A 16,860-nucleotide genomic window follows, 5' to 3' on the forward strand; every position below is an offset into this window, starting at 1 on the left:
CACGGCCTGTTTGTTCCCGGTAACAGATGACGTATGCTGTTGACCTATATGTTTTGCCTGTTCTGAGCCGGTTCATTGTCAAGAGCAACCAAACCCGTCTGACCGGGCTTTCTGGTGAAGGCACGCAGGTGCTTTTTGGGAGAAAAATGTAGCAGTGACTGATGTCAACCCAAGATTTATTTATTTTGGTCGGTGATAATTAGTTTCAGCGTCTGTAGAGCTAACATAAATCTTGCATTGGATACACCATCAATCATCATAATATTATCTTAATGATAATCGTTGCATTTGATAAGAGCGCCTTATCGCATTGTGGAGACGTCACAAAGCACTTCCCATGATAGACTGTAACGTGTAGTGACTTTGTATTTTGTGGGCGAAACGCGGCAGCCAATGTACACAGCAGTGACATGTTAACCTCTGGGGCTGGGCTAAAACCCCCCATTTATACCTGTGTAAGCTCCTAGTTTATATTACAATCACACCACCTCTCCCCCCTCTCACACACTCACACACATACACACAAAAATACCCACACAATTCTGCAGTTTCGTCTTGATTTAGAAGCCAGCTGCTTCTCAATAACAGCACAACATGGGCAGGATGTGGAGGTGACATGATTTTTTTTATTTAAGAGGCTCTTTTGTGTGTGTTTGTGTGGGGGGGGTGGGGGAGGTGCAATATATAGAAAAGAAAGAGGATAGGATAAGGGGAGGATGGGGACAGGGAGGATAAAGGGTGAGACTGGAGGATTGAGAAAGGATGGAGGAAGGGTGGGAGGGGAGGAGAAGGTGAGTGGAGGGGAGGGCAGGGTTGTGGTAGGGGCAAATCAGAGGGGCTTCTTCATCCAGGTCTGGCAGCAGAGAAGCAATCCTTGGCCATCAGTCCATCGAGACAAGTATGACCCCAGCCCTCACCCACCACCCCCCTGTTGACCATAACACTGGCATCTCAAATAGGTCCCAATCATCTTCCAATTTGGCGGCAAGGGCATGGGTGAGTTACTACGAGCTCACAAGGAGCTCACAAGTCACAAGTTTGGGACAGACAAGAGTCAAGAGAGAGAGAGAGAGAGAGAGAGAGAGAGAAAAAAAGATACGAACTGTTGTAGGAATTTCTGGACGAAAAAAAGACCAAGGTCCATTCAGTTCACCTTCCACCATCCTGGAAGCTCTCAGGTTCTGCACTCAGCCATCGTGGTGTCAACCCCAACCAGACAATCCATCCAACATTCAATATGTTTGTGCCCGGACTGCTCCATTATTTTGGGGTTGAGGGCGTGGGGGAGGGGGAAGTTGCTTTGGGAATGTGGACGGATGGACAGTTACGGTTTGAAGGGCATCACGTAGTTACTGGGGAACAGGCCCACCTGCCCTCGCAGACACCCCTTCCACCACGAGGGGTCCGGCTGATCCACCAGCTCAATCACGTCTCCCATCCGGAACCCCAACTCGTCGTTCATCTCAGCCACAAAGTCAAACAGGGCCCGTACCTGCCTTACCTGCCAACAGCAAACCAAGGGACAACTCGTGTTTATATAACAACAATAATAATCCTTGCATTTGATATAGCGCCTTTTCACTTCTTCGAGACGTCTAACTCTGTAACTCTGGAACACTCTCCCTCAATCCCTCCGCCTTGACCCCCCCCTCTTTCAAGTCCCGCCTGAAAAACCTTCCTCTTCGACCGTGCTTACGGCCACCTCCCCCCTCTCCCTGGCTCGGAGTCAGGCTCCGCCACTGTTAAGCGCTCTGAGATGCTATCCTGCGCTGAGGGCATTATATAAATGCAAGTTGTTGTTGTTTATACTGTAAAGTGAATTGACTGTACGTAGTCTTGATCCGTCGAGAGGTAGGCACAGAAGAACTTCAAATCACACGATTCAATGTGTTTCTGGCACTTGCCGGTAAGTGTGCGTTGTGTGGCGACGGGTCAGGGCGAAACGTTGTCTTGACCCGTCACCGCATGCGACTCACCGGCTATATTGAATTTCGCAATTCCAGACTCCCTCCCTGCCCCTGTTCAAAGCCCGTCTCAAGGTGCACCTCTTTGACCCACTTTTGGTCATCTCTCCCTCTGCACTCCTCTTTCCCCCCTACCCCCCTCCTTTTCCAGAACTGCGGGGTTAAGACTGAACTTCGGATTCCCCCTCCCCAACCCCCCCCACGCACACATACTCGCACACACAACCATCTCGTCTGGTCTCCATCTCAAACTACGCCCTGAACACTGAGACCGGGAATAATTTGTGGATTGAAAAACACTGACACTCACAGGCATTGGTGGGCATTCGCTGAGCTTCCGGAAGGCTGGCTGGGCCTCGGCCATGGCCGCGAGAGGGGGGCCGTAGGGGTGTCGCTGCGTTGGGGCCTCGCTGGCGGACGGATGCGGGCTGTAGCGATTCCTCTGCATTGGTGCATCATTGACTCCCGCATGCGGATTGTATGGGTGCCGCTGCATTGGAACCTCGTTGGCTGGTGCATGCAGCTTGAACGTTTGCCGCTGCATTGGTGCATCATTGGCTGTCGCGTGTGGGTTGAATGGCTGCCGCTGCATTGGGGCCTCACTGTAAGATGGCCTCTGCATCGGAGCCTCATTGTAAGATGGCCTCTGCATCGGAGCCTCGTTGTAAGCTTGCCTCTGCATCGGAGCCTCATTGTAAGCTTGCCTCTGCATTGGAGCCTCATTGTAAGCTTGCCTCTGCATTGGAGCATCTATATGCGCCTGTCTCTGCAGTGGCTTGAGCATGAGAGTTGGGGGTGGGGTGAAGCTGCTTTTCTTGAAGTTAGCGGCTGGGTCAGTGAATCCCGGGCCTGCTGTGCTGGGGGACGCCATCATTGACGCACCGTAACCGCCCTGAAAACAATAATAATTCCTTGTCAAATTCTCTTTTTGGAGCCCCCTTGCGTAACGGTTAGAGCGCTCGCCTCGCAAGCGAGAGGACCCGGGTTCGATTCCTGGGCGGCTCAGGGCGAGTTTCCTTAAGCCACGCATATACACACAGCGCTGTTTACTAGCAGTAAGCAGGAACCCGGTTCTTAGTCGATTGTCAGATCGCTTTCCAAGGGTAGTAATCCCTTCAAGTAAAAATGATTTGGTCACTCAATCCACCACTGTTTGTGGAACACTGCTGTGCGCAATTGGCTGCCGTGTTTCACCCACAAAATATACATCACTCCACTTTACGCTTTGACCGCCTTGAGACGTCTCAAAGACGTGATGAGGCGCTATATCAAATGCAGGAATTATAATTATAATTTCCCCGTGAATCTCTCTTGCTCTGTTTCTCTCTCGGCGATGTTAAATATTTTCCCCCCACCCCACCTCGGCCGGATTGCTGCCGGTATTTTTTTCCAAACTGGAAAAAATGTGTCACAAGAAATAGTTATTTGCCTGGAGACACTCTCAGTAACACAAAACAGGTTACAACAGTACAGACAAGTCAGCATCAGTGCTTGGCTGAGCTGTTCCCTGTCTGGCTTAATCCTGCTGTTTCCCTCATGGTTCATCAAGTCAGGACAAGACCCAGTGGCGAGAGAACTACCGGCCTGAGCCAAGTTACGTAACTGATTCAAGGAGGGGGCTGGGGAATAATTAGCGTTGGATCAGAGGGTATTTAAGGAGGATTGTTGCTCTCCGCGCCCCCCCCACACCCCCCACACTCACTTGTAGAACCTACAGAGCAGAGAGAGCAGACCCCGTACTCAGCCCATCAGCCCAATTTGAACTCAAGCCCAACGGGTTGACCAAGACAGCCTGGGGTGTGCCCTGAGCTCAACCAACGCCCGTCTGCTTCAGGGCTTTGTCAGATGACCTTACTCCAGGGAGTGGGCAGGCTTTCAGCCACTTGGCACCCCTTCTCTGCAGCTCTAAACCCAGGATCCACCGACCCACTCCCTCCCTCTTTCAAGGTACGATTCAAAAACTTACCTCACTTACTCTCAACATATCTCTCCCCCCAACCCTTGGCTCTTGCCAACCTGTGCCTAATACTTTCTTGAATTAGGTTAGCAGATGCTTCTCTCCAGAGAGCCAAAGAGAGAGATAGAGAGTGCGCATTCCATTCCCATAAACATCTTGGGAAGTTATCTGTGTGGGACGCTTGTTTTGGTTTGGAGATCCTTTAAGTACGGCAATGGGTTTCCGCACGTCACACACCCGGCTAACCCTCACCCCCCCACCCAAAATATTTTTCCCTTCCCTCTCAGCTACGAGGGAGAGCGGCCAAAACTGTCAAGCACTCTGGGACGTCCTTCTTTAGATAAAAAGATCTCAGCCGTTCAAGTGTAAGTTTAACCTGGTGAAGCGGGCTGCATTGTCAGGAGGGGCAGTGGGGTGAAGTGCAGAGGTCTTTGGGGAGCTGTTTGTTGTCAAGCGCTCCGAGATGCTGCCCCGCGTGAAGGGCGCTATGTAAACACAAGTTGTTGTTGTCGGCCCTCTGTGTCTCTCGCTCTCACCTTGCTCTCACTGCTGCCGTCTCGCAGGTAGATCTGGCTGCTCTTGGAGATGGAGGTTTGCCTGTAGTAATCCACCAGGCTGTTCAGGGAGCTGAACTTCTCCGACCACAGGAAATAGTGACCCTTCCCGTCACGCAGAACCTTAAAATGCTGCACGTCTTCTTCGTGTCTGTGGAGAAACAAGAGGGTCCTGTCAGCCTGGTGGGGGTGGAGGGGCGATTGTACGTGCACCCCTCACGGACGGATGTGTATCAGCCCAGCTCAGTGTGCGTCAGTCTAATGTAGCGGGGGGGGGGGGGGGTTTGCATTGTCAGAGACTCCGTCCTTCAGATGAGACGTTAAACTGAACTCCCGTCTCCCTGTTCAGGTGGACGTTAAAGATCTCACGTGGCACTATTCGAAAGGACCAGGGTGTTTCTCTCTCCTGGTGGCCTGGCTGACAATCACCCAAAATAAAATTGGCCATTCAATCCACGCCTGTTCGTGGGACGCTGCTGTGTGCAAACTGGCTGCTGCATTTCGGCCTCAAAATACACAGTCAATTGACTTTACAGTGTATCCTGTGAAGCACTTTGAGATGAGGCGCTATATCGAATGCAATATATTGCGGAGTGTGATGGAAAGTGAGCGATTGACTAAGCCACAGATTGACTAATTCTGAGAATCAGCCAGTTTCTGATTACTGCTCAGAGATCCCTGCTGGATGCAGTGACCCGGGAGGTAGTGAGAGGGAGGCAGAGTAGTGGGGGGGCCTGGGGGGTGGGGGGGGCGGGTGGGGAAAGGGGTTGCGGACATCAGCTTACCTGACGGAGAGGGAAAATTCATTCTTCGCGCTCTGACTGGTCCGGATGAGGAAAGAGCCAAGATCTTGTTCCATCAACGTCGCCTCCGATTCGGCTCGTGAGAGGTTGCCCCGGAACCAGCTGTGTGCAATGATAATAATTACATAATTATAACAATCCTTTGCAGTTACAGTTTCACGTCAGGAGGATGTCTCAAAGCGCTACACAGCATTCACTATAAAGTATAGTGACTGTGTGTTTTGCGGGTGAGCGCGACAGCCCAATTTGCGCACAATTTCCGTACCTGGGGGATTTCATTTCGATGTAGTTCTTGGGAACGTAGCCTTCATCCCCCAGCAGCTCTGCTTTGTACCAGTCGTCTTCTGTGCTAAGAACCTGCCGTCAAACACACACATGCACAGGGTCAGCGAGTGTTCACAGGCACAACAACAACTTCAACACAATTACATGTGTATCGCGCCTTTCATGTCGGGAGGACGTCGCAAGGTGCTGGACAATCAGTGTTTTGGACTCGAGCTGGGGGTCGGGATCGGGGATGGTGGAGGGAGGGTGGGGGGAAGAAGTGTGACCAAAGACACAGTTGAAGAGGAGGGTCTTGAGACAGGTCTTGAAGGAGGCAAGTGAGGAGGCGAGGCGGAGAGCCTGAAGGATGGAGTTCCAGAGAGTAGGGGCAGAGTAGCTGAAGGCCCGTCCGCCAACGGTGGGGCATGTGAGGCGGGGGCCATGAAACAGGCTGGAGCCCATTGAGCGGGGGAGCGGGCAGGTTGGTAGGGGGTTGGAAGGTCACAGAGGTAGGAGGGAGCAAGGCCATGGAGGGGCTTTGAAGGTGAGGACCAGGATCTTGAATTGTATCCTCTGTGTAACGGGAACCCCACTGGTCACTGCATCAGCGTGTGTCTGCCTGTCTGTGTCTGTGAGCGTGCGAGTGTGTGAGTGTGTCTGTGTGAATGAGCGTGTCTATGCCTGTGTGTGTGAGCCCGTGTATGTGTGAGCGTATGCGAGTACGGTTGTGTGTATGTATCATCCTCTCACACTCGCTGTCTGACGACACGGTTTCTAAAGTGGGACATTGTAAGCTTGTCACAGTACTCTAACCACGGCCTCACTAACGATTTTTACACACATAGACACACAGCAGACACCCACATAAGTGTTCCATGTATATGTAGGGTACACATCTGGAACTCGGTCTATTTGTTAGACCCGGGTGACACACACACAAGAATAGAGATAAATAGTCAGACACACACACACGATAGAGACAGACAGACAGACAGACACACACACACATAATAGAGACAAACACACAAACGCAGATAGACGTACACACACGATAGACAGACACACACACACACACACAGAGTCACACACACACAATAGACACAGACACACACACACACACAGATAGACACACAGACACAACGATAGAGACAGGCAGACACACAGATAGACACATACGCGATAGAGACACAGACACACAGATAATAATTCTTATCTCTATTTGTTTCAGCGCGTTTCATATTGGGAGGACACCCCGGAGCACTTCAAGGAATTTACTGTACAGTGGAGGAACTGTGTGTTTTGTGGACGAAAACACGCGTACGCACACACACACACACATAAGCACACACATACTGACAGATAAGCACACACACACAGATAAGCACACACACACACAGATAAGCATGCACACACAGACACGCGCACACACATACATATACACACACCCATGCACACGTACACACACACAGTTAAATGCTGTGCCTTGGCTGTGAAAAAAATAATAATCCTTGCATTTGACGATACAGCGCCTTATCGTCTCAAAGCGCTTCAAAGAATTCACTGTAAAGTGGAGTGACTGTATTTTGTGAGTGAAACTCGACATGCCAATTGCACACAGAAAAGCCACCAATTTGCCACGAGATGTTACTCCCCATGTCTGATTGGCTGTGGTGCAGGCTGCCCGCTTCCTCTCAGTGCACCTGGGTTTGCGGAGATCTCTCTCGCTCTCTCTCACTGCTCGCTCGCTCGCTCGCTGTCTCTCAGCCCCTCTGTTTCCTGGCTCCATCTGATAGCGCTCTGCTACCAGGGCCATGAGAACACAGCAATCTCTCCCTCTTATCTCAGCCACCATCTGTGCAGAGCAGCAGTAGTGGAAGCCTGGGGAGGGAGGAGTGAGGGGAAGGGAGGAGGCAGGGTGCGAGGGAGGAGGGGGGGGGGTGTGGGGGCGAGCGAGGGAGGAAGAGAGGGGGCGAGGGGCTTGTGGCACAGCACTCAAGTTGCAGGGGAGTGGGGGAATTCAAGCCCCATGTGGGGGCTTTTGAGCTCAGAGTCTTGACTATACTGGAGGAGGAGTGTGTGTGTGTGAATGAGTGTGAGTATGTGAATGAATGTGTGTGTGTGTGTGAATGAGTGTGAGAGTGTGTGAATGAGTGTGAGAGTGTGTGTGTGTGAATGAGTGTCAGTGTGTGTGTGTGAATGAGTGTGACAGTGTGTGTGTGGGGTGGGGGCTGCATTATTGTTCTGAAAACCAAACTGCTCCCTCCCTCGCCTGTTCAGGCGAATGTTAAAGATCCCCCCTCAGCGCTGTCATGGAAAAAGACGAGAGTTTCTCTCTCTCTGTCCCCCCAGAGTGCTGGCCGACTATTCCCCTGCTCCAGAAGGAAAAAAACCTTCCCGGGTGTTTGCGAGGACGTTATGGTGTGCAAATTGGCTGCTGGTTTGGCCTACAAAACACAAACACTACAGCACAATACAAACTTACATTCATACATTACAACCTTCACGTCAGGAGGACTCCCAAAGCTTGAAAACCCGAACTGAGTGGGGGAGTGGGGTGGGTTGGGAAATGGGGTTAGATGACCGAACGAAAGTGCGGTCGAAAAGGTAGCTTCCGAGGCTCCGACTTTACAGTGAAACCCTGTGAAGCGCTTTGAGATATCCTCCCCACAGTGTTGAAGGTGCTGTATAAACCTGAGGGGTATTTGGCTGTGCCTTGCAATTAGCAGGAGCCTTAGTGAGTGTGTGTGCACCATTTCCTGCTCATAAGGTTACCTTCACCCCGTTGCAATATTTTTTTTGGGGTCAGCGCAATGCGAGATCTCTCTAAAACTTTGCAGCTCAGCTCCTGCGGGTTTGACAGGAATCAGTCACCTTGGGGTAAGCGGTCAGAACCCCGGGCGGGTGGGGGGGTGGGGGGGGGGGAGAGAACGTGGGGTGCGGAAGGTGGGAACGGCTGCTTTTGCAGGACTTGCGGAGGTGACTGCATGAGTTGCAAAAAGCAATGGGTTTAAAGCGAAGACATGGCAATCGCTGGTGGAGTCTAGAGGGCGGAGGCCTGGGGAAGGGAGGGGGGAAGAGACGGGGCATAGATGCCTCTGCGTTCCTACCCAAGGTCCACATGCCCCCACCTTCCAAGGGAGCGATGGTGGTGGGCAGGGCATTGGATTGCAACCAAACACCCGAGACTCCTCCAGTTCTAAATAACCCCTTACATTTGATACAGAGCCATCCCAACCAGTTGACTTAACATTAACTCCCCATGGAGTCCTGTAGTATAGTGGTTAGCGCGCTCACATCGCAAGCGAGGGGTCCTGGGTTCTCAACCATTTGTGGGACACTGCTGAGTGCAATTGGCTTCCGCGTTTTGCCCACAAAATACACAGTCGCTACACTTTACAATATATCCAGTGAAGCTCTTTGAGGCGTCTCGAGACCCGTGATAAGACCCTATATCAAATGCAAGGATTATTATAACTATTCTTGACAGCATCGCAAGCTCAGGACAGGGAAAGGAGAAGCATTTGATACAGCGCCTTTCAGGTCGGGAGGACGTCCCCAAAGTGCCTTACAGAACACACTGTGAAGCAGGGTGACGAGGGCGAACATGGAACATCGACATCCCCACAAACAGCACAATGTGCCTTTTTGAAACGTACGTGCAACGATGGCTTTGCACATAGATGACGGTGAGGGTGAGTAGGGAGAATGCGATGTGGTGGACTGGAGGGAGGTTACGCGAACCAGGTAGTTATTTGGGGAAGACAATGATTGTGTGTATGTGTGTCAGAGAGAGAGAGAGAGAGAGAGAGTGAGCTTATTTATGTTCAGGTTGTAAACTGTGTTCAAACCGTCTTTTCCTCCCCTGTGTTCCTCCTTGTAGACCTCAGACTGTGCAAAACATCTCAGCTCTATAAACCTTCTTCGCTTTTCACCCACAAAATACAGTCAATTCCACTTCACAGTATATCCTATAAAGCGCTTTAAGATGTTTCGGCAACGTGATAAGGCGCTGTATCAGATGCAAGGATTATTATAGATTATTCTTAATCACAGAATGGCAGGCTAAATGAATCCTAAAGGAATATAAGCGCTCCGAGCAACACTACCCCATGTGAAGCGAGCTATAATAATTCAAGATTCGCCCCAAAATACACAGTTGCTCCAATTTACAGTATATTCTGTGAAGCGCTTTGAGACATCTTGATGATGTGATAAAGCGCTACCTCAAATGCAAGGATTATTATTATGATAATAAAGATGCTGTTATATTGGACGGCGAGGATGGGAGTGTTGAGACCCGGTAAGTGATGTGATAGGTAAAAGGTCCAGCGGCACAGTCGGAAAAAGATAAGGGACTTTCTTCCCGGTCTCCTAGCCGACAATCCCCTTTCATCCCTTTCTGCTCGCCAACAAACAATCACTACGCTTCACCCAAAACACTTCGACAACATGATAAGGCAGGTGCAACACCAAACGCAAGGACTATTACTATTATACTTATTATTAATCGCTGCAGCCTTATTTGTGGAAATTCGCTTACAAATACACAGTCACGGCCCTTGACGCCAACTCCCTGCGAAGCGTTTGAGACTCGAAGACCCTGGGTCCCGATCAACAATCCTCACCCTCCTCAAAAAAAAATAAACTGGAGCATTTGTTCACTTCCTGCGACAGCTCTTCGTGCGAATGTTGCTGCGTGCAAATTGGCCGCCATGTTCACCTTAACATTAGTTTAACCTGAAGCACTTTGAGATAATAATAATAATCCTTGTATTTGATACAGCGCCCTATAACATCATTGAGACGCCTGGAATATACTGTAAAGTGTACTGACTGTGGGCTTTGTGAGCGAACCAGCAGTGTCCCACAAGCAGTCATGGAGTGAGCGACCAATATTATTCGGGGCATTGTTGGCCAGGACATTGGGAGAGAGAGAAACTGCCTTCTCTTTTCCAATATTGCCAAGGGATCTTCAACGTTCACCTGAACAGGCAGACCGGGAGTGAGATTTAGCGTCTCAACCAAAGGACGGCACCACAGACAATGCATCACCCCACCCCATTGGAGTGTCAGTTCAAGTGATTTCAAGTCCCGACGTGAACACACAACCTTCTGACTTAGAAGCGAAGGCGCTGGATGTTTCAAAGTTCCGCATCAAACACAGAATCTGTCAGTGCTATTAAGCCACAAGATGGTTTGGTTTCTGTAAAGAAGAAACTGGCTTCTAAATTGAGACTGAATTCAGATTCCCTCCCTCTTTCTTAGGATCACAAGATCATTTCAGAGAAAGGAGGCCCCTTCCGCCCCGCCAACGATCCCTCCTCCTAACACTTTGCAACTGCTAAACCTGGTCCTCTTGTCCTCCTCAGCAGCCCCCCACCCCCGCCTTTGTAGTTTTTGGAAGCTGGTTAGTATGACACTAAAAAAACCTTCAATAAACCAACTTCCCGGAGCGTAATCTAGGCCTAACACTGAGGTAGCCTAGCCCAGCAATTGGATGTCAGTGACTTTTAGCATAAGCGTACGTGGATGTACGCACGTCAGCTTGGCTCAGTCGGTAGCACTCTTGCCTTCGCGTCAGAAGGTTGTAGGTTCAAGCCCCACATCGAGACTTGAACTCATATAGATCAAAGCTGACACTCCAATGCAGTGCTGGGAAGGGGAGAACTGCATTGTCAGAGGCACCATCCTTTGGATGAGATGTTAAACCGAGCACCACCTGTCTATACCCTGTTCAGGAGGACACTAAAGATCTCATGGTACTACTCGAAAAGAGAAGGGAGTTTGTCTCTCCCTGTGTCTCGCTTGCAGTGAAATCCCACGCAGCACTTTGAAATGTCCTCCTGATGTGAAAATGCGCTGTATCAAATGCAAGGTTTCTTCTGGAAACTGCTGTGGTTGAGTAGTGCTGGAGTAGTGCTGGAGTCGTGTTGGCAAGGAAACTGCGGTTCCAATATGTCAGTCGCCATTAATAGCCAACTTCACCTTTAGACAGCCCAAAGCCATAGGACAGAGGTCTGAAGGTCAAGTTTGGGACAGACACCAGAAAGTCCTTTGAGATATTGATTAAGAAACAGCTCGACAGCTTAATGGGGAAGACGGTTAGGCATAGATTATAATCATTTGACCGTGCAGCCAATTTAAGCACAGCAACATCCCACAAGTAGCCATGGAATGAGCAAGTGATTTATCTGAGGATTTGTCAGCTGGGGTATAGGGAGACAGAAACTCCCTTCTCTTTTACAACAGCACCGCGGGAGATCTTTAACATTCGCCCGAACATCCGGGGAGTGAGGTTTAACGTCTCATCCGAAGGACAGGGTCTCCAACAACGTGGTGCTCTCTCCCCCTCAGCACTGCACTGGAGCGTCAGCCTGGAATGTGAGTTCAAAGACCCCAATGTGGGGCTTAAACCCACAACCTTCTGACTGAGAAGCAAAAGCACTACCAACTGAGCCAAGCTGACACATAATTAATAATAATTCAACGGATTTACTTCCCTCTCCTCCCCCCCCCCCCCCCCCCCCACCCCATTTTAGAAATCAGGTGAGGGGGCGAATTAGTGGGGGAAAGAGCGTGTGCATTCCGTTGCAGACAAAGGGAAATTTCCATGTTAAGTTCCACGCATACGTGGAGCAATGTGATGGGTTTCCACGCGTATCAGATGGCTGACCCCCCAAAAAAATCCGCGCACGGCAATGTCCCACAAAGAGATATTTTATCTGGGAGATTGTCATTTATGATACCAACTGAGAGAGAAATCCTTTCTCTTTTTGAATACAAAGCAATATTAATACAAAGCAATATTAACACAACTTACAATTAATTACACACAGCGTCTTTCATGTCAGGAGGATGTCTCAAAACGCTACACAGTGCTGGGTGGCTGAGCCCCTGAGCTGGGAGTGGGAAGGGGGAGACCGAAGAGGTGTTGGTAGAGGAGGAGGGGAAAAGATGACCGAAAGTGCAGTCAAAGAGGTCTGAAGGATCAGCTACCTGCTTAAAGACATCAAATGGGTCTGGAGGAGCATTTGTTCCTATGAAACCCCATTAGCTCAGGTTTGTGACTGGATCCTAGGCTGAGCCCCTTTATCATCTCTCTCAGGCTGAGCTTCAGTTAGCCCAGGGGGAGTAAGGAAGGGGGGTGAGATGGGGAGGCAGCGGATGAGGCTGCTGTTGGCTTTATTGCCTCTTGAGTTTGGGAAAGGCAGGGGGGAATAAACAGAGAAATCAGCTTCAGAGAAAATAGAGCAAACATCAAGACGTCTCAAAGTACTTCACAAGATTTTAGTGTACACTGTAGTGACTGTAGGCGAAAGCGACAGCCAACTCGAGTACAGTGACAAAGTGAACGAGCGATTTTGAAAGATAGGTGGTGGGGGGTGTGTGTGATGGGTTTCGACCAACAAAATACACAGTCCCTTCACTTTACAGTTTATTCTGTGAAGCACTTTAAGGCATCTTGAAGACGTGATAAGGCGCTATATCAAATGCAAGGATTATTATTATTGTCGGCCAGTGTTTCACCAGGGGAGAGAACAAAAACTCTCTTCTCTTTTCCCACATCGCTGTGGGGGATCTTTTGTCTACCCGAAAACAACACAAAAGGGGATAAGGGGGCTTGGTTTAACATCTTGTTTGAAAGGCGATACCTCTGACAATGCTGCGCTCCCCCAACACCCACCGGCACGGCGCTGGAGCACCAGCCTCGACCATGAGAGCTTGAATCCACTGAGAGAGACACACACACACACTCACTCACTACACTTTAGGGTGAATCCTGGGAAGCATTCTTGAGAAGACGTGCTCCCGACGCAGATCAACAAGCTAGGGCCGCTTGTTGAACGCGAGGTGAAAGTGTCTAAGGAGAAGAACTCTCAGCTTACCTTCAATGTATCTCCCTTTCTGAAGCTCAGCTCGTCCTCACCGGCTCCATTGAATTCGTACTTGCCCACGGCCTCCATTCGCCAATCCCTCAGTGCACCTGCTGAGAAGGGACTGGCACGTCCTTCAAAACAGTGACCCTAGGGAGTGAGTGAGTGAGTCAGAGAGTGAGTGAGCAAGAGAGAGAGAGCGAGCGTGGTGAGGGAGGGAAGCCAGCGAATGTGGGAAACGGAGTGGAGCAGATTAAGAGAGGAACGGGGTGGGGGGAGTACGAGGGGAGGAAAAGCGACAACAGGTTGGGGGGAAAATTACTTTTGTGCGCTTTTTTTTAACAAAACGCTACAGCAATGAGCTGAGACGCAGTGGTGAGAGCAGAAGCTACCTTGCGGGTGTCCAACCACCGAAAAGAGGAGGTGAATAGAGAGAAGCTCCTCCTTTCCTCTCCGCTATGTGCAGCTCAGCTGGAAGTGAAGCAATTGTGCACCATCCTGCAGCAACCACACAGCCGTTTTCAGTGACGGGGGGATAGGGGGGGCCATGGGGGCAGGGGCGGAGGTGAAAGATACCATCCCGTGCAACTACTCCACTCTAAACTTTTTTTTAACCCCTTAAGAATAAGTCGCTTTTTACATTGCTGCAGAGATTCCTAGCGTGTGTTCGCAGTACACAGGGGGTCTGTTTAGACCATGTCTGTGCTGGTGTTCCCTCCACACACACCCACACACACACCACACACACACACACACACACAGAGGAGCTCTCCACTCTAATCCCATTTCCTCGCTCTTTCCTCCTATCATGTCTGTGCTGGTGCAGGCTCCCCCTCACACTGGAGCTCTCTAATCCCAAATGTGGTCAAATCCACGAGAGAGGAGAGAATAGAGACGTACGTGAGGGGGAATGAGGATGGCACAAGATTTATGTGGAGCAAACACAGGTACTGACAAACACAGGAAGATAGGAACAGGAGTCGGCCAAACCTGTTCTGCCAATCTACGAGATCATGGCTGATCATATAGAATAGCGGAAGAGCGTGTTACCACTCTGTACAGTCTACATAATTCTATATGAATTATGCTGCCGTGTGAATTTCAATTTTTGCAAAGGTTCAGTTCCAGATTTTACTGTACCGCCACAATTTCCTGTTAGTTAATACTCACAGAATGTCAATGTACATCATCAAAGGGAAGGGAAGCAACTCTGCAGTTCAGAGTTTCAATCCCCCCCACCACACTCGTCTTTACTCCCCCCACACCACACCCCCCCACTCTTCTGCTCACTCCATCCGCTCCACTCCATACACACACCGCACACACCTATCTTATCAATAATAATAAAGAATTATTATCTCCGGAAAATGATCCGCCAATTGACTAACAACCGGGTTCTTTCTTACTGCTAGGTAAACAGAGGCATATGGCGTAAGGAACCTTGCCTAAGATTTCGGCCTGCCCGGGAATCGAACCCAGGTCCTCTCGTTTATGAGGCGACTGCTACAGAACTCCATGAAAATGGTTAGACAGCATTTGAGAAATCAAGACTTGAGATGACACAAGGGTTTGGGCTGGTGATTTAGAGTGAATTGGAGCATTGGTCCTGAGATCCACAGGATCAGTTTGGGTGAAGAAAACCCTTTGGCCCATCTGATCTCATCACTCCAGAACACCCGACCCAACCCGTCACCCCATCACAGCTCCTTTTCAAACGAGTCCCAGCTTCCTCGCCTCAAACAATTCTTCCTGATCACCCCAATTCCTATTCCATATAAGCCTCCGGGCAAACAATATTTCCTGGTGTCTGCCCTGAAATTGCTCTTTGCAAACCCATGCCCTGTTTCTCTGCTGTTCAGCAGATCTGAAAGTAAAAGACGGCAGGCAGGCTTGTTCAGATACAGAATGCTCGGTTGGGTGTCGTGGTTGAGGCAAGTTCTGTATCGGTTTGTCATCTCAGACACAAAATGCAGTGAGTTGCACAGAATGTTACAGCACAGAAGCAGGCCTTTCAGTCCAACCAGCCCCCGACAGTCTTTATCTTCTGCACAAGCTTCCTCTCCACCTCTCTTCCCTTCCTTCTCGGGTAAACATCAACTTTCCTCTTAAATATGCTGACACTTTCTGATTCAACCACAGTTTCCTTTCAGCGAGTTCCACATTCCTAACACTCTCTGCTTAATGAGGTTCCCACCAAACTCCATTTTTGATGTTGCACACAGCATGAAGTGAATGAAGGGTTTATCTGGAGGGATTGTCAGCTGAGACACTCGGAGAGAAAAACTCCCTTCTCTCTTCAAAAAGTGGGATCAATATCTGTCTCAAAAGGCGCAGACAGGCCCTTGGTTTAACGTCTCATCTTAAGGACGGCATCGCCGACAATGCAAAGCTCCCTCTGCACCACAGTGAACTGCCAACCTAGACCGATGGGTCTCAAGCAAAGTTTTCGAGTGACCTCAGTGTGCAACCACCAACACTTGCTCCACACACACTGTTCCTCCACCCCACGCAGAGGGGGGGCGATTGTGGCTGCACAATGGCCCATAGTGGCCGCATTTGAGAAACGCTGGCCTAGACTGACTCAAGAGGCGAGACTGAGCCAGGCTGATACATTTACGGCCTCTCACTTTTGGTCTCACCAACTCATGGAAACATTTCATCAAAGCGCACCTTATCAAATCAAATCCTTCCATAATCTTAAAACACCTCTATTTGGTCTCCTCTTCATCTAATCACCAGAGATTAAACCTCTAGCCTGTAATCTGTCCAATTCTTCTTGATAGCGGTGCGTACTTGTAACATACCTCGTAAAATCGATGCTCATCTCCCTCCCTCCGATACCCTTCCTGTAACCAGAACTGCACACAGTCCTCGTGTACTTAACACCCTAAAAAAAGAGAGTAATATGTAAGTGGGGCTGAAGAGATTTCAGGAGACACCACAGTCACCATACAACAACTTGCATTTACACAGCGCCCATCTAAGCGGGTTAGTCCAGAGGGAGTCAGGCACGGTGGAACGAATGGACAACACGGCGCCTTTCGCGTCAGGAGGACGTCTCGAAGCGCTTCACAGGCTCGACCGCCAAGTGTAGTGACTGACCTGCCGCACTTGTCAATTTCCCACAGAAAAACCACCAGAGCTTTTCGAAAAGACCAACGGGGAACGGTGGGGGGAAAAGAAAGAGAGGGCAGATGGGACAGGAACGGGACAGATTTGACTGGGCGGAGCTCTTTCCGAGAGGGACGGTGGGGCCTAATGGCCTCTTCAAGACCATTTCTGCCCATTTCTGTGGGTGTCAACAACAACAACAACCATTGCTGTCGGCCATGGATTTGGACTCGGGTCACACCGTTGGACCGTGAGCCTCGGAGGGAGTCCGACCACCCTCGCCTCCTCGGGGGATGGAGGGGAGTGAAGGGGGAAGATGCTCTGGTCACCGTG

At 50.1% G+C, this 16,860-nt stretch overlaps 1 protein-coding gene across 4 annotated transcripts; it reads right to left on the reverse strand.

The window, feature by feature from the left end:
- Positions 1-854: 854 nt before the first annotated feature.
- Positions 855-16,245, reverse strand: grap2a (GRB2 related adaptor protein 2a). Of its 4 annotated transcripts, none has more exons than XM_042345077.1 (7): positions 16,221-16,245; positions 13,429-13,566; positions 5,544-5,635; positions 5,261-5,380; positions 4,458-4,626; positions 2,275-2,856; positions 855-1,501 (listed from the first exon to the last, which is right to left on the reverse strand). In XM_042345077.1, the coding sequence occupies exons 2-7, from the start codon at positions 13,504-13,506 to the stop codon at positions 1,325-1,327; spliced, it is 1,218 nt and encodes a 405-aa protein (XP_042201011.1). In that variant the 5' UTR covers positions 13,507-13,566; positions 16,221-16,245; the 3' UTR covers positions 855-1,324. The 4 variants fall into 4 exon arrangements, with proteins under 4 accessions (XP_042201011.1, XP_007907976.2, XP_007907975.2 ...); XM_007909785.2 differs by lacking the exon at positions 16,221-16,245 and adding an exon at positions 14,407-14,434; XM_007909784.2 differs by lacking the exon at positions 16,221-16,245 and adding an exon at positions 13,809-13,921.
- Positions 16,246-16,860: the final 615 nt, after the last annotated feature.

This window comes from Callorhinchus milii, unplaced genomic scaffold, assembly GCF_018977255.1.
Source record: "Callorhinchus milii isolate IMCB2004 unplaced genomic scaffold, IMCB_Cmil_1.0 Scaffold31, whole genome shotgun sequence".
Lineage (NCBI taxonomy): Eukaryota > Metazoa > Chordata > Chondrichthyes > Chimaeriformes > Callorhinchidae > Callorhinchus > Callorhinchus milii.

Excerpts from the sequence above, each read along its gene's own strand:
- grap2a (XM_042345077.1), bottom strand. The coding sequence starts at position 13,506 with ATGGAGGCCGTGGGCAAGTACGAATTCAATGGAGCCGGTGAGGACGAG. Across the intron at positions 5,636-13,428 it reads GAAAGGGAGATACATTGAAG|GTTCTTAGCACAGAAGACGA; the intron begins GTAAGCTGAGAG and ends GTTTGACGGCAG. Across the intron at positions 5,381-5,543 it reads ATCGAAATGAAATCCCCCAG|CTGGTTCCGGGGCAACCTCT; the intron begins GTACGGAAATTG and ends CATTGCACACAG.